Consider the following 23,161-nt stretch of genomic DNA (forward strand, 5'->3'; position numbering starts at 1 on the left):
GTCCTTTTAATGCAATTAACATTTAACCATATGGAATCAATGAACCTTTACCCTAGTGGGAGAACCCTTATACTTACAATGTATGAGAGTAAGGGGTTTGAGACTCCATAAAAATATTATGGGGTTTAGTTTTAATTCTCTCTTTGGAGACAATCTTTTCATTTACGAAATGTGAGTAACAATTTTCTCTCTTTGGACACACTCTTCTTCCCTAGGGTTAAAAAAGAAAGAAAGAAAGAAAATTCTAACCAACTAGAAATGCAGACATGGAGATTCATAGCCACCAGAGGTTAAATAACCAAAACACCCTTACAAGATTTTTTTTTTTTAAGGGTCATGTCATTATTGGAATATTAGTAGAGTGCAAGAGTATCGCTCTCTATTTGTTATATATAAACAACTAACACATACCTAGAAATGAGATGTCGAAACACAAGAAGGCATAAGCAAGAGTGAATAAGAATTAATTGAGTATGAAGGAGGCCATAAATGAATGTGTGAGCAGTAAGTTTGAGGAGGGGGAGCTCAGCAAAGGAAAATAGTGGGGGTGGTGGGGATGTACGTGAATGTGGGGTGTGGGGGGCTGCATTTTGCCAATGGGAGGTCAAATAAGTGCGGAAGTGAGAGAGGACAAGGTGCAGTTGGTCACATCGGAAGGGGACCGCCCCCTCTGTTGTAATTTGTTGTATTTGTTAAGCCTGCCTTGTTAGCTAGACAAAGCAAAATGAACAAAACGTGTGGGGTCACAACTAACATGCCCAAACACTTGGACCCAACCGAACTGCTTTTTTTTTTTTTTTTTTTTTTTTTTTTTTATAAAAAAAATCAGCTTTAAATGTGAAAATATAATCTCGCTTTCGATTCTTGATTGGCAGGAATAATTGCTTTTGTTTTCGTTTTCAATTAGAAATGAGAAATCAAAATTTGTTCTTTTAAAGACCAGTGAATATTATGGATTTTAAGAGCGATGGTAAAATTAGAATTACCTAAGGTCATCTCTAATGTGATACTAAAATTAATACTAAATCATTTTTTATATTATTTTTGGTGTAAAATGCTTCTCTAATGTAACACCAAAACCAACACCAAAATGGTGTTATAAATAGTATTGCACCAAACATGGTGCAACACTATTCATTTGGTGCTATGGAGAAAAAGTCTCAAATATCCTTATTACTTTTTCTTATTTACATATCTATCATATTTTATATAATATTTTAAGTTATTATTATTATTGTTGTTGTTATTTTTATTTTATTTATTAATTTTTGAATATTATACTAATATTTTAAATAAAAAAATTCAACACAAAAATTAATAATAAAAATAAAATGACAATAACATTAATTACTAGATTGCATATAATATGGGTTATTATTTAGCTGATGCATCTACCCAAAATGATCTACTCTTGTACAAATTATCCATGATCCATGTGGTCCTAAAAATAAATTATTTATCATGAAACAAGAAGCATGTCAGAAAGATGTAGAACATGCATTTGGAGTTCCTAAAAAGAAATCATTTACCACGAAACAAGAAGTATGTCGGAAAGATGTAGAACGTGCATTTGAAGTCCTTCAATCACGTTTTGCAATTGTTGCTGGACCATCACGTTTTTGGAACAAACATGTGTTACATGATATAATGACTGCTTGCATTATTATGCATAATATAATAATTGAAGATGAACGTGATGTTAATGCAACAATTAATGATTGGATGCAAGCGCCAATACCAATCGTTGATATGAGGGTAGATGAGAATACTAGATTTCAATAATTTCTTGCTCGACACAAACAAATCAATGATAAAAAGGCTCACATTGCACTTCGAAATGCACTAATTGATCAGTTATGGGATGAATTTAGTAATTCGAATAACTAGAGTATTATTATTGTTATTGTATTTTTTTATGTTAATGTAATGTTTAATTCTCATAATGTACTAATTTAGTTAATTAAATGTAAATTTAATAATTTTCTATATTTTTTTGTTAATCGATATAAAATTACTTATTACTTAATTATCTATATTAATAGTAATATATTGTGTTAATTGAATTAATTCTTGAGAATTAAAAAAAAATAAAAAGAAGAATATTCTTTTTTGGTGTGAAAAAATATATTTTTGGTATTGGTGTTACACCAAAATGGGGTTAAGTATTGGAGATGCCCTAACCACTTCTGCTAGCTCATTGGCAGGTGTGATGCACACGCCGAGAAGGAGCGTAGAGCACGAACTATCACTGTAAAAAAAGCGATTGCTGATGCGAGATGGAGGCGGTGGTTGGCTGGTGAATGGTTGCGTTATTCCGCCGCGGCAACAACAACCCAAAATTAGAGTTTTGGGTTCATACGTGGCTCTACCTAATTGGACAAAAGCCGATCCCCACGAAGTGCGATTCCATTGTTGTGCGCGGTGGTGAATTTTTCATCAGAGCCGAGCTTCTACCACTCCTTTTTATAAATTCTTAAGAAATCTCACTTTTCATTTTTATTTCCTTTACTTAAATCACTATCATTCAAAGTAAATTTTGTAAACACACTTTTTCACAAATAAAATTATTTTTATTAGATAATTAATTTCCCCTTTCTTCATTAATTCAAAACTATTTTGATTTTATAAAAAATTAACTATATTATATATTAAAAATGTTGGTGTCTATGATTTAATAAGATATTTTAATTTAATTTAATTAATGTTTGTCTTTTATATAAATTTTTAATAATAATTAAGTCAGCTACGGTTGTAATTATAATACCGTGTCATAGTAGCCGTTGAATTCTAATACTATCAATATATTATTTTAATAAATATCCCAGTACAAAGCCCAGCTTAATTGACTTCAGATTCAATTTTAGAGTAAAGAGTAAATCAGCCTTTATCTTTTACCAATAACATCGCGACACCTAATAAAAACAGTCACTTCTGACTGATTGAGCTCCTTGAGATTGTAACCCAAAACAATAATGTGGGAGGCTGGCCAATCAGAGAGTTGAAACCGTCTCGGGGCCCACAGCATCAACTTGGCCAGTGCAATTTAACATTGATCACGATTGTTCACTTAGCCGATACTTCTTGAAATTGACTTCATGAACTCCACCGCCTCCCAAAAGTAAAAGAGGAAAAAGGAGTTACAAGTTTTTTTTTTTATCTTAAAACATTTTAATAACAATTAAATGTTATGGCAATTAAAAACTATTTAATCAGATTTGGTCAGTGGATTTTATAATAGTTACAGGTACACGTATTTTTATTGACCAGATAAAGAATCAAGAGTGTGTTACGCACATTGTAGTATATGGTATTATATTATATCATAGTAGTTGTGATATAATGTTATGTTTAGTGTAGTATGCACTAAATTGTATAAGATAATATTTTTATTTTATATTTACATTAAATTAATAATTTAAATTTTGATAATTAAAATAAACTTCTTTTACCTTCAACTATCACAAGCATATTTTGATACTATTAGAATTCTTATTGTCGAAGCTATGCAATATAATGCACTATTGCTGGCGAAGGAATTTTCATTTCCTGTAGATCTAATGTCAAAGTTTTAGTTGTTTAAATTTTTAATTGTAAATTTACCATAAATGAAAGCTTTTTGCTTATAATAATCTCATTAATGTGTAGCCCCAAAAGTAAGGATTCTAATATTACCAAATTATAGTGCAAAACATGATGTTATACTGCAGCCAATCATCATTGAACGTTAGCCGACAATTTATCAGCACTAATGGCAATATATTTGAGTTTTTAGTTTTATTTGATATTATATATTTTTATTGAATTTTTATTAAGAAATAAAAATAATAATGTGATTAGTACTACATTACACAAACTAATGTGGTACTGTTCACATTATTGTGTACTAAATACACCACAAAATATATAGGAAGATTTACTAAACATAGGATTGTATTGCATTAATTTTTATGTTTGTTGTATATACAAACATTTGCATGTATATATAAGATACTTAAATTTAAGTTTAAGATAAATACTATCAACTAAGTTAAATACATTAAGTAAATTATCTAAGTTGTTTGCGCGTATTTTTCAGTTCAATTAATGAAAATTTCTCGAGTGAAAGGAAGAGATACAGAATTCAAATTTGGCTTATATGATTTGAGAGAGAATTAGATTTTAATTAAACTGTAACTTAAAAAAAAATAATAATAATTAGGTCGCCTACTAGCCTCGTTTATAATTGCTAAGCAATGATGCATTGGACGACGTGGGTAATGTTCAACTTCTATCATATATATCATCAAGTTATAGAGCTGCCTGCTAGTGTCAAATTAATCACTCAACAAAAGTAGTAGGGGAAATCACTCATCGGATTGTTTTATTTACTCTTGCTAATTACTTTTTATTTTAATTATTTTAGTTACAGTGTCACTGAGCTCGATCAATGCGGTCTAGAAACATCTCATTGACTAGTGCAAGACAGAGGAGAGAGCTTCTGCCTTCCATCATTCATCATGAGCTGCCACAACTCAGACATAAGAAATAATAATAATAATAATAGAAAATAGTGGCTTTTGTTTTTATTTTATTATTTAGATTTTTTTTACAGTAGCAGTATTTTAATATTTAAAAAAAAAAAGAACGTCCATTATAATAAGAGGGAACTTTTCATGAGTTACAGTATCCACAAACCCCATAACCTCCAATCACAACCCACCACCATTTTCGCTTCTCTCTCTCTTTCTGCAAAGCTTCAACCTTTTAAGCGTGATTTAGATTCATTTCTTCAAGCCTTGGCTAGCTTGCTTTTCAGTTTAAGCACTTGTTTCTTTCCTTTTATTTCATCTGTCATTGATATTTCATAGCTTCATCTATTGCTTTTGTGCTTTTTTTTCCCCTTCTTTCTTTTCTTTTCTTTGCTGCTCAAACCTCAAGGAAAAGAAAGAAAGAAGAGATCTTTTACCAGCTTTTTTCACTGAATTTATAGTTTCCTCAACTGACTTTGTTTTGCTTTGTTTTCCATTTCCATGCTTTTTTGTTTTCTTCTTGTATCTATGCAAGTTTGAACATTAAAGAAGCAGCTGAAGCTACATAAGTGGCTTGTCACTTTTAGTTATTGTAGTTTCAGTTTCTGTTTAGTTTCCTTGAAACTATATCTGGGTTTTCATTTTAAAATTTTGTTTTCAACTCTTTATATGTTGTCCGAGAAAGCTTACTGGTTCAGATCTCACTAGACTGGTTTTAGCCGCATAGGGTGGTTTAGCTAGGGACAATTTAGAGTTAATATTTGCGTCTTAAATATCTGGGATATTTTTTTTTTCTTTTTAAATTTGGTTGAAAGATGTGTCTTTTTAAGATTCCTCATGTATGCCCCTATAAATGAAAAAAAAGCTATTCTGATTCCTTGCAAATGCTTCATGATTTAACATTGATATTTTTTTCTGATACCTCCACTTCTCTACATTTCTATTTCCTCTTGGGTGCTCCGCTTCTTGCTCTGCCTTTCCTCTGTTTCATCCACTCAATTTCTCAGCCCAAATCATCAATCTTGAATTAGACAAATCACTGCGAAAACAATCCTTGAAATATTCAATCGGTTTCAATTCATCAGAGGATGTTGTGTCAAAATTAAAGCTTCTTTTGGTAACTTTGCTTGGTAATTTTGTTGCGATGAAGTGGGAAACAGAAGTAATCTCCCCTGCATCTTATATTTCAAGCTCAAATTGGCTGCTTGAAGAGAGCAAGAGCACAAGATGGACAGCAGCTGAGAACAAGATGTTTGAAAATGCTTTAGCAGTTTATGATAAGGACTCTCCTGATAGATGGCAAAAAGTGGCTGCCATGATTCCAGGGAAGACGGTGGTTGATGTAATTAAGCAGTACAAAGAATTGGAAGCTGATATTAGCAATATTGAAGCAGGGCTAATTCCACTTCCAGGGTACGGTAATTCTTCTCCATTTACATTGGAGTGGGTTAACAATCATGGCTATGATGGGTTTAAGCATCCATATGCAGTTGGTGGAAAGAGATCCTCATCGGTTCGGCCTGCTGAACATGAAAGGAAGAAAGGAGTTCCATGGACAGAAGAGGAGCATAAGTAAGATTTTCCATTGATTTTCGTTTTATGCCTTTGTTTTGGATACTTGCTGTTGCTGAGAATTGACTTATGCAATTGTAGTACAAAATTTGGTAACTTGAAGTCTTGAACTGATATTAGCTTGGCAATTTAGTCTATGTACTTGCAATTGGAACCATTTTTTGAGTTAATTTTGTATTAGAAGACCAGTCTTAAAAAGGCATGTTCTAATATATGGGCTAATTCTATAAATTTGGATGTTGTATTTGATTTTCAACAGGCTGTTTCTGTTGGGATTGAAAAAGCATGGCAAAGGAGATTGGAGAAACATTTCCCGAAATTTTGTTACAAGTAGAACACCAACTCAAGTGGCTAGTCATGCTCAGAAGTACTTTATCAGGCAGCTTTCCGGGGGAAAAGATAAGAGGAGGGCAAGCATTCATGACATAACAACAGTCAATCTCAATGAGACTAGAACCTCTTCGCCAGATACTCAAAGAGCTCCTTCACCAGAGCAGGTTACTTCAGGGCTTTCTCAGCAGCAACCCAATTGTGGTGGTGCTTTGTCCAGGACGAATTTCCAGTGGCATCAGCCAAATAATGGAGCCACCACTGCTTTTGGTTCAACACAAGGAAATATGTTCATGACATCTCCTTATGGCATTAACTCATATGGGATTAAAATGCCAGGACAGAATCTGCAAAGAGATGCAGTTCACGAACCTTACTTTGGACTTCAAAATTTGGCATTTCAGATGCAATTCCCTCAAGGCTGAGATATGGCTGGCGCAGTTTGCAGCCATGTTCAAATTCTACTCATTAGTATAGTTGTGTTTGTACCTCTTTTTTTTTTTTTTTTCTTTAAAGTTCTGGTTATTATGTGAATATGTTATGGAGAACTTAAAGATTATTTATGGTATTAGAGAACTTGGAGGAGGGACTTTGGATTTCCATTGTACTTATGATTCTATATTTCTCCTTTTCAATTGTTAAAAGTCTTGAGGTTTTGGTTGATGATTGGACCAGCTTGGGGAATTTCTGTGTTGATAATTGTGGATATTGTTGCGTTGAAGCTCGAGTCAAGATTAGGCAGCAAGTTTAGTCCCACGTTTTGATACCTTAAGATGGTTGCTGAGAGAAAATATTTGGAATGCAGAAAGAGATGCAAGCATGGCAATGGAATTTCAGGTACTCGTGGAGAATGAATAAAGGCATCTGCAGATAAGCATCTTCAATACCGTGGTCGGTGATGTAAATTAAGTGCCATAAATCGTGCAAGCTCTATGAGCCATAGTACTGATACTGCTAATGAAATGACACCGTTGTGCTTTCCTATTAAATGGGCATCTTTGAATTTGTGTCAACTTCAATAATTTATCTTGTGAACCTAGTCAAATGGCTAAAGCTATGATCAAAATTTAAAATTTCAGCCTCAATCTGGCTGATTTACAAAACACTCAGTTTAGAGAGGTCCATAATATGTAATTACCAACTTTTTAGAGGGCATAGTTAACTTTCATTGCTAATTTCCTCATTAAAAGAAAGCCTCTATGTCTTCATTATATCTCTACCTTTAAGTATTGTTTCCAAGTATTAGTCATGATACGTCGAAAATTGAGGGTTAAAAACAAAAACATGGAGAATGAGCAATGAAATCGCTTCTTTTAACCCTTGAAGTTGAAGCTATTATCTATAATCCATTTTCTTGTACAATCAAAGGAAACCTGCTTGACTAGTGCTTGACCTTCAGAGCATTAGTTGAGGCTGACCCTAAATCCTAGTAATTTCAACTTCGCTTCACTTGGAGGGTCTCCTTTTAAATCCTGGCTTTGGTAAAGTTTCTTCATAAATCCTCTTGGAAAGAAGATCCCCCTTTATAGCATTAAACTATTGATTATTTTAGCAGAGATTATAGTACAAGCTACAGAGCAAGATTCAGATCAGATTATGTGATGATTAATCAGCTTGTTTTGTTCTAATCTAGTCAAATAAAGCAAAATGATTTTCTATTCAAAGTGTACGGCGCCAAACCAACAATATAAAACATAAAATAAAGATTTCACTGTGCTCTACTCTTCATGAAGACAAAATCACAAAATAGCTAGCTTTTCAATAGGGCAGCAGAAAGAGTTCTTTAACTTTAATTTTTTTTAAATTATTAATTAGCGTAGATCACAATAATTAATTATCTGCAAATAATAGTCAGTCGTTGTTAGAGGGAAAGAATCTGCTTAGTAATTAAGTGCTTTTTGGAACTAATCTTACATCAGCGTCTTACATTTAGACAAAAGTACGAATGATGGGGGTTAGTATTATTATTATTATTATTTTTCTTAATATTCAATGAATGTTCATGTTGAATTTTTGCTCTCTTACACAAGCAAACTCATTAACGCATGAACGAATCTTCTTGTGAGTTGATTGCGGCGTTGAATATAATGACGCTGTAGTGACAAAATAGCAATGATGATTGATTGTGGAATTAGCTAGCTAGAGCCTAGCGGAGTTATTTCTTCACATTTATTTACCCATCCATTATCCACTCCTACTATTTGCAAGGTTTTTGTTGTGAAAAATGTGTAATTCCTTCACATTTTTTTCCATTTTAAATAAATTTCTGCCGTGTCAATATTGGTTACTTTTTTTTTGTCCAAATCATGAGGTGGTTATGAGCGGACTCCAATTGTGAGAGATATCTTTAAGTCTGTATCATAATCCAGATTAATCCCCACTCGTATCGGATCGACCTGTAAAAGGTAAAGTGCTGGATAAAGTAGTGACTTCATACGAGAGCGGGGCTTGAACTATTATTGAACTTGTGACTTTAAGAGGAAAACTGATCAAGAAAATACTTGCAAACTACAACATTACACTTCTTTTTTTTTTTGGTTTTGGGTAAATTGTCACAAATTATTTGATATGTTTTTCAAACCTTTCGTAAACTATCACAACTTATGTTTAAATTTAGATATGCAGCACAAAATTTGAATATTAAAATGAACAACTTGAAAATGTGATAATGAAAAAATTTTGTTACAATTTTTGCAACTCGCGGGAGTATAAATAAACTCACTCTCTTATTTAAAAATTACTTTAAAGCCTTTCACATCCGTTTTTGAGAGAAAGATTCTACATAAAGAATAATATTTCAAAAAGAAATTATATAAAGCTTAATTGAGATTGATAAAGATGGTGAAGTTGGTGATTTAATCACGATTTTCAGGTTTGAGTATTCGACAAAATAGACGAATGCTATAAATAAATGAGTCTCGTGAAGTTTAGCTCTTCCTTTCTCTTCCTCTTCTATAAATAAACAATTTCTCGAGGGCCTAAATTTATAAAGCCATTCCCATTTTACATTGTTGTGGGTAAAATTTTCTGTTACAAATCTCAATTTCTTAATTTGAAGTTCCAACTTGTGATATAAGATGGGTGATAGAGCCGCTCTCTATCATAGAAATACAGAATTTCCACTTCTTAATTATATTTTGCCACCATTTGTACATTTTATTTTCATATGTGGCTGCAACAAATATTGTGCCAACCATTTTCATTCGGCCACATAAAAAACACGGCATATTCTGCTAAATTATTGAGCAAAAGAATTGAAAACTTCTGGACAAAAATATGTTAAACTACACGTAGTAACCCTTTTCTCGAAGGTAAATGACAAAAGCATTCACCGTCCTTCACAAAAGCAAAGCCTTTGTCGCAAGTTGCATGAGAAAAGCACTTTTGTTTCTATTTACTTTATTCTTTATTTTGTCAACAACTCACCAAGTTATAACCACATTCATCACATCAGAACTAAACACTTTCGGTTATCTTGAGTTCTCTTTAGCTTCCCGAACAATATTCTGATTCTTCTGTTTGTATGCTTTAGTGAAAATCACACTTATAATCTGATGTACAGAAACTGAGGCTCGAATCTGCAACTAGACAGAAATAAAGAGTTACATATTCCGAATTCTATGGTGTCTATAAATCCGGTACAGCAGTTCATCTTGGACTCTGTCTAGACTCTAGAACTACCCTTAATGGTTTCAATAACCAGCCACATGCACTGATGTAAACATGTCCACTCTCAGCGTAGTAACTACTTATTCAATAGCTGATTATTTGCAGCAACTTGACTATCTAGACAAACTATAATCTGCCTTGAGGAAAAGCAGACTAGGCCCTGCAATGCTGCTGACACAATTATGACTAGGAAGTAGCGAACAAGGGACATTTGTAGAATGACAATGTGAAAAATCAGCACAAGTCTAGCAGCAGTAGCAAGTGAGCAGAAACTGAGGATTTCAAGCATCTCAAACCTTTTTCCAGCATTGGCCATAAATCATTTAGTGCAAGGATTTCTCCTTCTTGTACGTCAACCCAAATCCGAGAGGAAATAAAGGGTCATATGTGTTATCTGCAACATTCATAGGTAGCCGTTGAACGCTTCTATACCATGTGACTGGGAGTCGACCTGTGAAATCATGATCTCCAAATACAACATCAGCAATTCCACTTCCTTCACTTCCTGGCAACCAAGCAGCGACCAGTGCGTCTGCCTTTTCCAACAACTGTGGTTCTAGAACTAAGGGCCTTCCAGATACCAAAATTGCCAATGTGGGGATTCTTTCAGCGACCAAGCTTATAACATCACCTCCATTCAAGGGGATTATAAGCTCTGAGTTGTCACCCAAGGTTTCAGCATATGGTTCTTCACCGACAGCTGCAATGGCAAAAGAAAAATCTCCTGCTACAAAGGTGTCCGGGGATGGATATTTTTCATAAATCACTTCCGTTTCGTCTCCAACTGCTTCTTTCACTGCCTCCAAAATGGTTGTTCCTGGAATGAAATAATAATTTTGTGAGAGATTAAAGTATGGTGCTGAAACATGGAACACAAACTGAAAGAGTAAATAGACATAAAATGATATTCAGAATGCCTGTTTCCTCCTTGCTTCACAGAGATGGGACAGAAATTTAGGTCAATTTGAAACATAATAATAATACTAATAATAATAATAATAATAATAATAATAACAAGAAGAAGTTTGTATTGCTCCATCACTGTTCAAAATTAGACACAAAATGGCTAGGCAATAAAAATAAAAATCATACAATCTTAAACATTTATGGTTGGTATGCTTAAACATCTGTGATTGTGCATGATTGCGGAGTACCGTACTATGAATTACTTCATATCTGATCAGAGAGACAACTACTAAGCAACCTGGTAGGTTGAAAGCAAAGATTTATAGAACCCCATACCAATTGTAATCTTGCCACTCATTCCGAACCAAGTTTTCGTCCATCCTCCACACTGATAACCAAGATCATCAGCATGTGTTCCAACAACAAGAATTCTTTTAGCATTTCTGTCCAGTGGAAGAAAAGGTTTCTCTGGCTTCTTTCCATTCTTTAAAAGAACCAAAGACTTGCGAACTGCCTCGCGTGCCAGTTCTCTATGCAGCTGCAGAAAAATCATTAAGAATAGTCTATATTACATGAAAAATCTCACTCCAGTTTATTGAAAAGACAGTAAATATACATGTAAATATAAGGAGAAATGAATGTGCCGGATGTCATCAGCCCTAACCTCCGAAAACACTGATGATTACGAGGACAAGTATATGGAACCAAAATGTCCTATCACAGAACCAAGAAGAATGAAGTGGCCAAGTTGTGCAATATAGAAACATAGAAGTAATATTTATGCACTTCATAAGAAAAATCTTATCCTAAATTAATCATAAGTAACCGCTGTAAGATTTAAGCCTTGTTTAGTATTTAGGTTGGGTAGCTGTAACTTTACAAAAGTGCTTAGAAAACACTTGTTGTTATGGCTTGGAAGCTAAGTTGATTTGATTCCTTACTTATATAATGAAAACCTATAATATTTTTACATTTTTTGTCAAAATTATTATATAAAAGCTATTTACTACACACTCTCAACTTTTATTTTCATAGTTAAGAGCATTTTTTCCATCCTATGGCTTAAAAGTTACAACACCTCAATATCAAACAAGGCCTTAATAAGGGAACTTCTTTAATAGAAATAGGTTGTCAAAAAGCAGTAAAAATATGCAGTCTGGTGATTTTTCTTTTTTGATTAAACCTCATCAGAGGCTAATTTATTAAAAATAGATAGAAAGAACAATAATCCAAAAACATAATTAAGGGGGAAATAAAATGAGCCTTTTCCCTCATCAAATGCATGAAGCTAAAAAGTTGAGAAACTCCAGGCAGAGAGCTGAAAATAAAAGATATAAAACAAAAACTAACAAAGCTGATAGCAAGGGAAGCCAATAGCATATTTAGATAAGAAAGGAAAAACAGCTGCAGGAGGCGACGACCCCCAAGTGAAGTCTAAGCAATGAAGACCTTGACCGGCTAAACCAGCCTGCTGCTAGATGAAAGAAATTTTATGTTTTCTAGTGAATATATATTCATAACATGTAATGAGGTTAAAGCATATGTTGAGTTCTTTACCTTGCAGCCAACTATATTAAGTAAAGACTTATCAGAGAAGGGATACTCAAAAAGTCCAGCAACAAACTTCACCCTTAGTATCCGTTCAACAGCATCATCAATCCTGGACATTGGTACCTTCCCTGATTCTACCAGATATGTCAAATCCTCAAAAAATTGATCGAATCTATGAGGAACCATGACCTGCATACTTCCTCAATAAGAAATTGATGGCATGAATCAAGGAGAGCAACCTGTAATTAGACTTTTGGGATTTAGACCATACCATGTCAATTCCAGCATTAACAGCAGTGGAAATGCAGTAACGATAGTTGGATCCATGAGGCTGGCTAAGTCGGTCTAGACCTTCCCAATCGGAGATTACAAAACCCTGCAAGCATAAGGTTCCACTAGATCAAGACATTCAGCAATTTGTTATGGACTGACACTTGAATGAACTGAACAAAAATTAGGAAAGGATGGAGAGAAGGTAATTACAAAAACAAAGACTGACTGCATCACTCTAGTATTCAGAAATTAGCAGTACAAATACTGTTTCACATTAGCATATGCAATCATAATGATGCACGTTGATTGAAAAAGCTCTGGAAAATCCCGGAAGTATTCACAATTCTACATAAGCAGCATGACTTTCTACCTTAAAACCTAGTTTATTTTTCAAAACTTCTGTCAGGAGAAAATGGTCTGCGTGCAGTTTGCGACCATTCCAACTAGAATAGGATGCCATGATAGTACAAACTCCTTGAGAAATGCAGTCCAGATAAGGTGCCATATGAATTTTCTCTAAGTCATCATATGTTGATATGGTATTCCCTTCATTTATACCTCTTTCAGTACCCCCATCTCCAACAAAATGCTTAGCACATGCAATAACATTGTTTCTGAAATCACACCAAGTAAACCAATAAGAAAAATTCCAATTTATTGAACATATCGTCTGCGACATCTAAAACGGAAATCCTCACTGTGTGGGACCACATTATGGGTAGAATAAGATCAAGAGTGACTGCATAAACTAGGAGGCATAAACTAAATTTGTAGTATGGTTATTCAAGAACCAGAAAAAGTACATGGAGTAAATGTTACAGTATTGTCCTTTTCTTGAACTGTGCGTATGGAACCCAAACTCTGAATTTATCAATACTTGGTTCATAGACAGAGGAGTAGGGTTATAAAAGCAGCAGAAAAGAAAATTATAAGATAATTTCATTTTACCTTCCAGCTACATATGGGTAGCCCTTGGGGTGCTCTTTGGGTGGCCGTCCCTGCAAGCCTGAGACAATGGAAGTCATTTTTCTAACAATCTCAGTATCTTCACTATAACTCTCATAGTATCTTCCCCATCTGGGATCTTTTCCGACCTGTCAGAATCAAATGACAGTTCAACATAATATTGCTGGTTGAATTAATTTGACATTGCCAAAAAAAAAAAAAGGATGTAGTTGTTATAAGTTTTGCTGCTGTTGCAAAACTTTATGTGAACAAAGAGCAAATCAACAAGTAGCATTTCCAATAACTTACAGCCACACATGGAGCAAAAGTATAATGAATGCCGCTTGCCCGAACTTCAAGAGCTGTTGCAACCCCAATCCTTCGAGCCAAATCTCCATCTCTGTCACACACGAAAAGCCATAAGAAAAAAGACATATGCTTCATAAGTCTTTATATTCTCATTGTTTTAACTTTTATTGCCTCTTTTTATGTTTTCATATAGCGTACAAGGGTATGCAGGACAAGTTTCATTTGTTTCCTTAACCCTGTTCATCGATCAAACAACAATAATTACTTTACTGACCTTGTCGCCCCAAGGTTAACATTGTGAGGAAATATGGTGGCACCATATACACTATTGTTACCATGAACTGCATCAATCCCATAAATCAATGGTATCCCAAGCCTCGACGCGAGTGCCGCCTTCTGGAATCCATCAACCATATCCGCCCAACCAGCTGACAACGCATTCACAGACGGCATGCTCCCTCCTGAACTTAAAATACTCCCTGCAAGGAAAATTAGCCCACCAGTACTCGAACAAATACCTCAGCGAACAGAAACCAACTACAAGTGCAACCCAATGCTCAATTACTAAAATTTTAACCAAAATCGAGAGAGCAGGTTACCAATAGATAAGTCTTTGAGAACAGATGGAGTTGCGACTCCGCGCTCGATCTGGGTCATTTGACCAATTTTCTCCTTCAAAGTCATGCGAGAGAGAAGGTCTTTGATTCGATCCTCAACATGGGCATTTGGGTTCCTGTAAATGGACTCCATCACTGCCTCTACAGCTCTGCTTTGCTTCTGATTTGAGTGGCAGTTACGCAAAAGCAGTTCGATGTTACAAATTTATTTGTATCATCACAATGTCGATAATTTTTTATGTTAATATACGACAAGACGTATGCATCTAATGTTTTGAGATGAAACGTCATTTGGGAAATAACACGATTGATAATTTGATCGCGAAGATGTGGCCGTTGGGTTCCCGCGTGGACACACTCGTGTGATGGATCATGGATGTGGTAATTTATTATATGAAATTGTGATGCTTCAGTATGCTTGATACACATATATAGGATTTTTTTTTTCCTCATAATTTACATCGAATATTAAATGGGGCAAATTTTGACATGTATTTGTGAACATTTTCTTGGGACCTAAAATTAAAATGGAGGTGGGATAGAAAATATACATGTAAAGCAATTTGCAGGATATTGCAAAACAATTATGTGCAAATTAAGAACAAAAATAAAAAATAAAAAATTATTTGTTGGCCGGTAAAGCAACAACGTGACTAACCACACCTCTACCATTTAAAAATTTCCTAAGCCTAACAAAATGGAAGCTTCTTATTTACGTAATTGAAACGACAAAAAAACATAAAGAGAACAAAAAAAAAAACCAACAAAACAACTCATGCGGCCGGCTTTTCCTCTATTTCAGCTGCAACTTCTGTGCGTTTGCTGCCATCGTGGTTATCGTTTTTGAAGTAGCTCTTCCAGTACCAATGCTTCTTCCAAGCTCTGTCAACCATTTCATCAATTGGGATACCTTTTGTTTCAGGCAACATGGTGGCAGAAAAAATCAATGATATCAAAAGCCATCCAGTGAAGAAAAAGAAAATTCCCCATCTCATTTTGCACAGCATTGAGAGAAATGCTTGAGCTATGACAAATGTGAAGACCATGTTTGTGCTGACTGCGAAAAAGTAACCGGCGTTTCGAGTCTCTAGCGGGTAAATTTCACTTGAAATCAACCAGCATATCGGTCCCCATGACCACGCAAATCCAGCAACAAAAACACACACCAAAATCACCACAACTTTAGCCGGTACTGTTGGCATTGTGTTCGTGGTCAACAAAAACATCTTCAGAATCACCCCTATTGCACACTGCAAGCAAAAAAAGAAAAATAAAATTAGTAACCATCAACTGATGAATGCTTGACAAATTTTTATTTACTTGTTAATTTCATTAGCTGACCTGGCAGATAATCATTTGTATTGCCGCTTGAACAAGCAAAATCTTTCTTCCGGCTTTATCCACTAGGACAATTGCTACAAGTGTGGATGCTACGTTAATTGTACCCGAGATCACAGCTGACAACAGTGATGCATTACTTCCGTATCCCATCGTTTGGAAGAGCACCGGAGCATAGAACATGACCACATTGATGCCGGTGAGCTGCTGTAACATATGAATGAATGTGCCGCAAATTAACTGAGGCCTGCTGCTCTTTTTCATCAGGCTTCTATAAGGGTGTTTGATCAAATTAGATATTTCAGTAGCGCGGCAGATTTCCGCGTACTCTTTTTCAACATCTTTCACTCCTCTAATCTTCCTTAGGGTGTACAGTCCTTGTTCTTGCTTCCCTCTCTCTATAAGGCTTGCTGGGGTTTCGACAATAATGCAGGATCCAAGAAGGAGAAAAAGTGCCGGCACTGCTGCACCTCCCAGTGATATTCTCCAGCCGTATGGGTGAATTCTTGAAGTACCATAATTAATCAGATTTGCAGCTAGAATACCAACTGTGATAAGCAATTGAAAGCAAATGTTGAGGCCTCCTCTGTATTTTGGTGGTGCGATTTCTGATATAAACAGAGGCACTGCCTGTAGCACACATTAACATTCCATTAGAATCGAAACGCACCAATTGATAAAACTGTATGTAACAAATAAAACGTTTGTTACCTGGTTACCAAATCCAACGCCGATGCCGAGAGACAACCTTCCAGCAATTAACATGCCTAAATTTTGCGCAAGACAGTTCAAAATAGCTCCGATAAGAAAGAAAACTGAAGCTGCTTGAATGGTTGGTTTTCGGCCAAATTTTCTGCAAACGATAGAGGCGAGAAAACAAGCAACAATGGCTGCTAGGTAAAGCGAAGAAGTGAAGAGTTGCAGATATTGGTTATCGTATTTGCAGTAATTGTCTTCTTTTGCACGGTGCTTCTTCTCATAAACAAGTGGGAAAAACTTTATCAGGAAGTCATCCATTGTTGTTACTCCAGCTGCAAACATTAATATTAGCGAAGTTATCATTAAAGGTTCGAAATAAAAACAGGAAATGAAATTGTGACTCATATATATATATATATATATATCTATGTACCTGAAATCCCAATGTCGTAGCCAAACATGAGGCCACCAAAGGCTGCAATAATGCTACAAACAAGAACTTGGCCCGTGAGTTTGGCCGGGAAATCCTTGCCATTGCCGGTTTCTGATAGGGCTATAGCTGGCATTGTTGTTCTTTTGCTACTCTTAAACAAAGAGATCTACAACAAAAAGTGATCCAAAACAGATGATTTGATTTTAACTCACTAGGCTTGCTTAGCAATCAAGGACCTAGTGATCGAGGGTACGGCCAGTGAAAGAGCGCATTCTCCTTTTTATATGTTCAGGAAAAGCAAAAAAAAAAAAAAGATTGAAATGATTGAATCACTCAACTAACTTATGAGATTTTGCAAGATATGAGAATTTTAAATCTCAAACTATATAATTGGATTTTACCAAACTTTAAACCGTCCTTTTAACGCGATTTTTCTATGATCTTTTTGATTCCTAAAATCTCTCAATTCCATCCGCTTATCTTATCCAGTAACAGCTTCACTAAATAGCAAGCTTCCCTCCGATTGAAAATGTCAATATCTTTACACATGTTTTATTTTCATTCATCAACTGAAATTATTCACTATCAAGTATTGTGAAAGACGCTGGTTAAGAATAAAAAAGATTAGAAGTTTGAACTCAGGCATCGGATATTTGGATAAGCTACGTAAATATAATCATGAAATATCCCGAAGTCCTCAACTAACGCGTCTTCACTGTCCCACACTACACTGAAATTTTATTTTACAAACAGAAAGGATATTAAGTAAAGGATTTTAAATTTAGACCAGACGTTGGATTAGTGGTTCTTTTTTTCTTTTTTTTTTTTGGTTCTTTTGGAATGAATCATGTAATGGTTCAAAATTTGAAATCTTGGCTGCAGAGCTAGAAAGTAAGGCTCTATTTGGCATTGGGTTATTTTGGCTTTTAAGCTCACAAATGCTGTGAAATAAAAGCTAATACGTACAATAAAGTTGATAATGCTTGAAAAACTAACAGCAGTATCAAATAGAGCCTAAATCCTGTGGCACAGTTGGCAAGCTCAGTATCCTACAAATATGAATTTAATTCCAAAGAAAAAAATGGGAAAATCAGAAGCACACTGGTGAATATAATGCGTTAATTTTTCGCTCATATATTTGAGCTGACATTTAGAAATTCATAGCAAAGCTTCTATGACTATGAAGAAACTAAAAAAAAGGGGAAAAAAAACTATCTCAGTATGTCTGGCAAAAAATTAGTATATTTGCAATAGAGGCTCCATCCTTGTCCTCAAAAATGGGCCAGTTTCAATATGTTAGCTTGATTTGAGAATACAAAACCCCCATCATTTGAACATCTGGCTTCAGGACTGGAAAATGACTTTATTCACCTCATTCTGCTGTGTTGGTTTCATACTTTGGAGCTTCCTTGACTTCAGGTTTTATTGATGTTAATGGTTCTACAACCACCTTAGTATCATCTGGTTCATGTTTATAATCTTCGATGGTCTTTAACTGGTCAGAAACGTTCTCTTGATGAATCAAGCTTTTCTCGTTGCTTGTATCATCAGCTACTGTTTCATTCACATTGTGCACAACAGCAGCTTCTACTTCAGGTTTCTGCGAAAGAGGGTCAGATGGTTCCTATGCATCCGATGACACAGAGAATGAAAATGTAAATGTAACTTTCCTTCAGATGGAAAAATACGAAAAAACTCAATTATCGTAAATGAAACAACACTTTGAACTTATAAAGCAAGAAAGAAAGAAGATGCTATGACAGGGATGGTAATAAACTTATTGGTTGAATCCAATAACGTTCACTGTCTCCTGCTGTCTTAATTTATTTTACCTTTTCTACAGCGGTTTCAGCTGCTGCTGGTACTGATGGTTCAATGGCTGCTTCATTCTCCACGGCATTGTTGGATTCACATTCACAGCCTACGACAGACTTCCCCTTATCTTCTTTCTCATTCTCCACTGAGTAGTTTTTGCTGCTAGTGAGGTCGGCTTCTCTGGTGGATTGCGCTGGAGAATTTGAGGTCTCCTGCTCAATTTCACATGAGGTGCGTGCATTAATTCAGTTCTTTAAATAACAAACAATGCTGGAGGACATAATGTTCGATGTTCACTAAGAAGAACTAATAAAATTGTTTTATGGTTAGTGGTTCTACCTCTTCTTTCACCATACTTCTGGGGGCATTTGATTCAAAAGCAATCTCTTCTGTTTTAGATGGGATGCCATTGATACACTCTGTCAGTATAGGAGAAGCCTGAGGACTGATCACTGGTTCTGATGTACATTCTACGACTTTAGCTGAAGGTTCCTGTTTAAAATTTTGTGCATCATAAATCCACGATCAAGAAGACTCAACCTTTGATTCTCTTTGATGATCTATATATATATATATATTTGTACAAACTGTTTAGTTATTTATAGTATACTGACCTCTGATATTCTGACATCGCTACTAGATGATGGAAGGTCCATGGGATCTGTTGCCAGATGCTGCGAATTTCTGGGTTGAGATTCTTGATCTATACTTACAGCAGATATGTGACTTAATGAATTATTTCTGGCTATCTCATCATCAATGGATTGTGATTCATCGTTCTGTATAGGTATCTGTTGATCAAAGCTCGCTGAAGATGACCTTCTGTTTTTTCCTGGCAGTACTGACCTTGGAGATGAGCATGAACTCGAAACGGTGGAAATTTGATCAACTTCCAGTATTTGGGGCAGGGTTGGTGACATAATAGCATTATCAGAACTCTGGTCTACTCCCGAAACTCCTACTTCTGTGGTGTTTTGCTCGGCCTGAACCTCAGTTTTCATTGACGAGCTTCCTGCTTCTCCATGCTCATTTAGCTTCGAAGGGTCTGCTTTAGGCTCGATCACAGTTTGTTGTTTGGCAGGTTTGTCAAGGTTCTGCACAATATCGTTGCTTGATTCTGATGTAATATTCTCAGCTGGTTGTGACAGGTCCATTATAGCTTCTTTGTTGGTTGATATTTCAGATCCACTATCCATCTCCTCGGATAATTTCAAGTTCTCCTCAGATAATTCCAAGTTCTCTTTTTCATTGCTTGCATGCACTGCTTCATCCTTAACCTCAAGAGAGGCATTCACTTCTCCAGACTTATCGGCATGCAGAGTAGATAATACCTGTTGATTATATAAGAGTTAAGATTGTGAGTCTAAGCATCATTTTCTAATTATTCTTCTACAAAGAAAGTTGTAATTCATCATATGATAGAAAAATAAGTCTACTTAAACATGAAAATTTATTATTTTGTTCATCTTTCCTGTTTGCTCATTTGATGGATATTTGAAGCACTAAATGCTTATGTTCACTTACTATTTACTAACCAAAAAATTTTAAATAATAAACTAACCTCTAGCTCCTTGGAAGAAACTTCACTAGGTGGAAGAGATGGTGACTCCTTCACTGCGGATGATGCTTTTTGGGGAATTTGAGGTGGCAATCCGATTGAAGAAATAGACAGCTTTGGTACTTCTTCTAAACATTGTTTGACATTTTCGGACACTTTATTACTGTGATCGTCATCTTGCATTTCAGTTCTAGAAGATGACAATGAACTTGTGCTACTGTTATCTTGTTCGGCTATCTGTTCTGGAAGTGAAGATGATGCAATTTGATTCTGAAGATTTTGCTTCATAGCAGAAAGTCCTGCTCCTAAAATATCATCCACACTGACCTCATTAACTTCTCTTGATCTTGATTCATTTTCATCTACACCTGCTAGGTGACATGAGGCTCCCCACATTTCTTCACTGCCAGAGGTAACATCCTTTTCAATGTCCCCGTCATATGAGGATTCTGCATCAGCAGGCGACATGGTTCCATCAAGTGGCAGTGGCGGAGAGCCAAGTTCTGAGACCTCAACTTGTAAATCAGAAGCTATGGAATAGCCAGGGCTATGACAAGGCCCTTTATATCTGTAAAACAAACGGTCATCCATTCTTGGCTTGTCAAATGCAGATGGACTAGAATCATACGAAGGCCCATTTAGAGCTATGCCTTCAGGAATTGTGAAAGTAAGGGATGATTTGACGCGATCACTGAGACTTTGACGAGGTTTATCCACTTTTGGTTCCAAATTTCCTATATTTGAAGATGTGTTTGTATGGAAACTCATTTCGCTAGCTTCATTCGAAGCCAATGAGCAGGGTTCACTACTATTGTCTCTGGTTGAATCAGTCTCCATCTGAAATTCACTTCTGTCGGCTGAATTTTCTACTGCCTCTCTCTTCATTCCTGCCATGCCAAGTTTGGGTTCCTCAGAATTTTTTGTTTCTTTGGGAGAGTGGCTTCCTGGTTCAACGAGATCAGTTGCGCTGATATTGCGCGACAGAGCTTCACCTTCTTGGGAGGCCAATAAGTCTTCAATTAGCTGGTCATGAGCACTCATATCTGCGAAATTGATTTTCTTTTTTTAATTAACACGTGATTCAGGCATAAATTTGAAACAAAAAAGAAGTTACCTGTCTTACCCGAAACCGTTCTATATCTGGACAATCTCGGTCCCAGTGCAGTCCTCTTGTCTACACCATACGGACCGACGTAGGATTCGTGTTGGTCTTGCTGAGATTCAACCGAGAAAGAAGGTCCCAAAAAGAAGCTCTCGTGTCTACAAAAGAGCAATTCCCTTTGGTGAATCGAGAATTCTTCGTGGAAACTGTCGCCGGTAAGATTTGGTCTTTCCTCATATGGTTCATAGGGAATATCAAAAGGGTTTCTTGCCGGCAACAGAACAGAAGGAGCTGAACCAGGAACTTGTATGTCTTCAACAAAATCTTGGTTATTTGGAATATTGTTTAAAATGGTGTTTCTCACAATAGAAAGCGGAGGCATTTGACCTCCACTGCCTGATTCCGTCACTCTCTTCTCAACAGCCATTTTGAATAGCTTCCTTGCTCTTCGTCTTGCAATTAGACTTTCGAGCCTTTTATTCCTTTCTAGCTCCGAATCCCCAAGATCCATGAGATTCTGCTGATCATCTGCCGTCCATTCCACAGCATTGTTCCCATCCCGCTGCATCTCTTCTTCATCCGAGCTTTCCTCTTCCTCCTCACAACCAGCTGCAACATTGCCTTTTTCAGAGTGCTCAGCCGAGACCTTTTGCACAATGGGATCATCCATTGACGGTTCGGGTTCCAGGACTGAGACGCGTTGATCAAGCGGTTGAACATTATCGGCACCAGATACGTTCCACAATGAGCTCTCTCCATGATCCACAGAAGCACTCCCTTTCTCCTCGGTGAACACATTTTGGCTTCCAATAATGGAAGCATCAGCAGGAGTTGTACCTAGAATCACGCCTGTTTCCTTATTATTGCCTTCTGCCTCTAATTCTTTGATGACATTTTTTCGCCTGCTAATTTGGTCATCATGCATTACAGGCTTGTTGCCATTTCTACTAACGACAACAGCAGCATCGGCTGGAAGAGACTTGGATTCAACAGATGATTTCTCATCAACCCTTTTGTCGTTCTTGATTTCGGGTTGCTTCGGTTCGACGTAATATCTCAGAAACACATAAATGCAGACAATAACAGGGGAAGCGTAAATCAAAAAGAAGAAAACAGAAGGAAGAAACAAATAGAGGAGGAAGAACAACGACACGGTGCCGGAAACAAATGGATGCTTTTGCACAAATCTACAACAACTATTCATCGAAAATTTAACAATTTTCCATACGAAATATTGAATATTCTTTGTGTCAATTGCCATATTTTTGTTTAATTGAACAATAATCTACAACGAGCAACAACAACAACACACGAACGTTATAATTATTTTTCTCTTTTGATGCAAAAGAAAGTTGGATAAACAATATGCACGAGAGAAAAGTTGATGAATTAAAAAAATAAAATAAAAATCTGTTGACTAGGAAATGGGTTTTCTTTTTTAGAAACGTTAATTTGTATGGCTCATAGCTTCTGTGAGATCCTGTAATTCAGGAGATTTTGGGCCTTCTGTTTTCGGAATTGGAAAAGGCACAATAG

The 23,161-nt window shown here is 35.8% G+C and overlaps 4 protein-coding genes across 4 annotated transcripts; 1 reads left to right on the forward strand and 3 right to left on the reverse strand.

Annotated features, from left to right (window-relative positions):
* Nucleotides 1-4,653: 4,653 nt before the first annotated feature.
* LOC102610732 (transcription factor DIVARICATA) lies at nt 4,654-7,073 on the forward strand. The gene is made up of 2 exons (XM_025101679.2): nt 4,654-6,080; nt 6,340-7,073. The coding sequence occupies exons 1-2, from the start codon at nt 5,653-5,655 to the stop codon at nt 6,833-6,835; spliced, it is 924 nt and encodes a 307-aa protein (XP_024957447.1). The 5' UTR covers nt 4,654-5,652; the 3' UTR covers nt 6,836-7,073.
* A 2,807-nt stretch (nt 7,074-9,880) lies between these two features.
* Nucleotides 9,881-14,968, reverse strand: LOC102611033 (uncharacterized). Its single transcript, XM_006488420.4, has 9 exons — nt 14,663-14,968; nt 14,338-14,542; nt 14,064-14,154; nt 13,758-13,903; nt 13,180-13,423; nt 12,808-12,912; nt 12,543-12,725; nt 11,322-11,523; nt 9,881-10,896 (listed from the first exon to the last, which is right to left on the reverse strand). The coding sequence occupies exons 1-9, from the start codon at nt 14,811-14,813 to the stop codon at nt 10,403-10,405; spliced, it is 1,821 nt and encodes a 606-aa protein (XP_006488483.1). The 5' UTR covers nt 14,814-14,968; the 3' UTR covers nt 9,881-10,402.
* Nucleotides 14,969-15,156: 188 nt separating this feature from the next.
* On the reverse strand, nt 15,157-17,283 carry LOC102621054 (sugar transport protein 8). The gene is made up of 4 exons (XM_006488618.2): nt 17,151-17,283; nt 16,730-17,049; nt 16,022-16,648; nt 15,157-15,930 (listed from the first exon to the last, which is right to left on the reverse strand). Exons 1-4 carry the CDS (start codon nt 17,281-17,283, stop codon nt 15,454-15,456), a joined length of 1,557 nt encoding a protein of 518 aa, XP_006488681.2. The 3' UTR covers nt 15,157-15,453.
* Nucleotides 17,284-18,081: 798 nt separating this feature from the next.
* LOC112499369 (uncharacterized) lies at nt 18,082-23,161 on the reverse strand. The gene is made up of 6 exons (XM_052432818.1): nt 21,638-23,161; nt 20,527-21,566; nt 19,580-20,296; nt 19,305-19,457; nt 18,983-19,177; nt 18,082-18,774 (listed from the first exon to the last, which is right to left on the reverse strand). The coding sequence occupies exons 1-6, from the start codon at nt 22,884-22,886 to the stop codon at nt 18,523-18,525; spliced, it is 3,606 nt and encodes a 1,201-aa protein (XP_052288778.1). The 5' UTR covers nt 22,887-23,161; the 3' UTR covers nt 18,082-18,522.

Source organism: Citrus sinensis, chromosome 8 (assembly GCF_022201045.2).
Source record: "Citrus sinensis cultivar Valencia sweet orange chromosome 8, DVS_A1.0, whole genome shotgun sequence".
In the NCBI taxonomy this organism is placed as follows: Eukaryota; Viridiplantae; Streptophyta; class Magnoliopsida; order Sapindales; family Rutaceae; genus Citrus; species Citrus sinensis.

Bases quoted from the DNA above. Each gene is read 5' to 3' on its own strand.
- LOC102610732 (XM_025101679.2), top strand. From the start codon at position 5,653: ATGAAGTGGGAAACAGAAGTAATCTCCCCTGCATCTTATATTTCAAGC. The intron at 6,081-6,339 runs GTAAGATTTTCC...GATTTTCAACAG, and splicing joins TGGACAGAAGAGGAGCATAA to GCTGTTTCTGTTGGGATTGA.
- LOC112499369 (XM_052432818.1), bottom strand. From the start codon at position 22,886: ATGGCAATTGACACAAAGAATATTCAATATTTCGTATGGAAAATTGTT. The intron at 21,567-21,637 runs GTAACTTCTTTT...TCAATTTCGCAG, and splicing joins AACGGTTTCGGGTAAGACAG to ATATGAGTGCTCATGACCAG. The intron at 20,297-20,526 runs GTTAGTTTATTA...TATAATCAACAG, and splicing joins TTTCTTCCAAGGAGCTAGAG to GTATTATCTACTCTGCATGC.
- LOC102621054 (XM_006488618.2), bottom strand. From the start codon at position 17,283: ATGCCAGCTATAGCCCTATCAGAAACCGGCAATGGCAAGGATTTCCCG. The intron at 17,050-17,150 runs GTACATAGATAT...TAATGTTTGCAG, and splicing joins CTACGACATTGGGATTTCAG to CTGGAGTAACAACAATGGAT. The intron at 15,931-16,021 runs GTCAGCTAATGA...TTTTGCTTGCAG, and splicing joins TACAAATGATTATCTGCCAG to TGTGCAATAGGGGTGATTCT.
- LOC102611033 (XM_006488420.4), bottom strand. From the start codon at position 14,813: ATGGAGTCCATTTACAGGAACCCAAATGCCCATGTTGAGGATCGAATC. The intron at 12,726-12,807 runs GTATGGTCTAAA...GGAAGTATGCAG, and splicing joins TTAATGCTGGAATTGACATG to GTCATGGTTCCTCATAGATT. The intron at 10,897-11,321 runs GTATGGGGTTCT...ATTTCATTCCAG, and splicing joins GAGTGGCAAGATTACAATTG to GAACAACCATTTTGGAGGCA.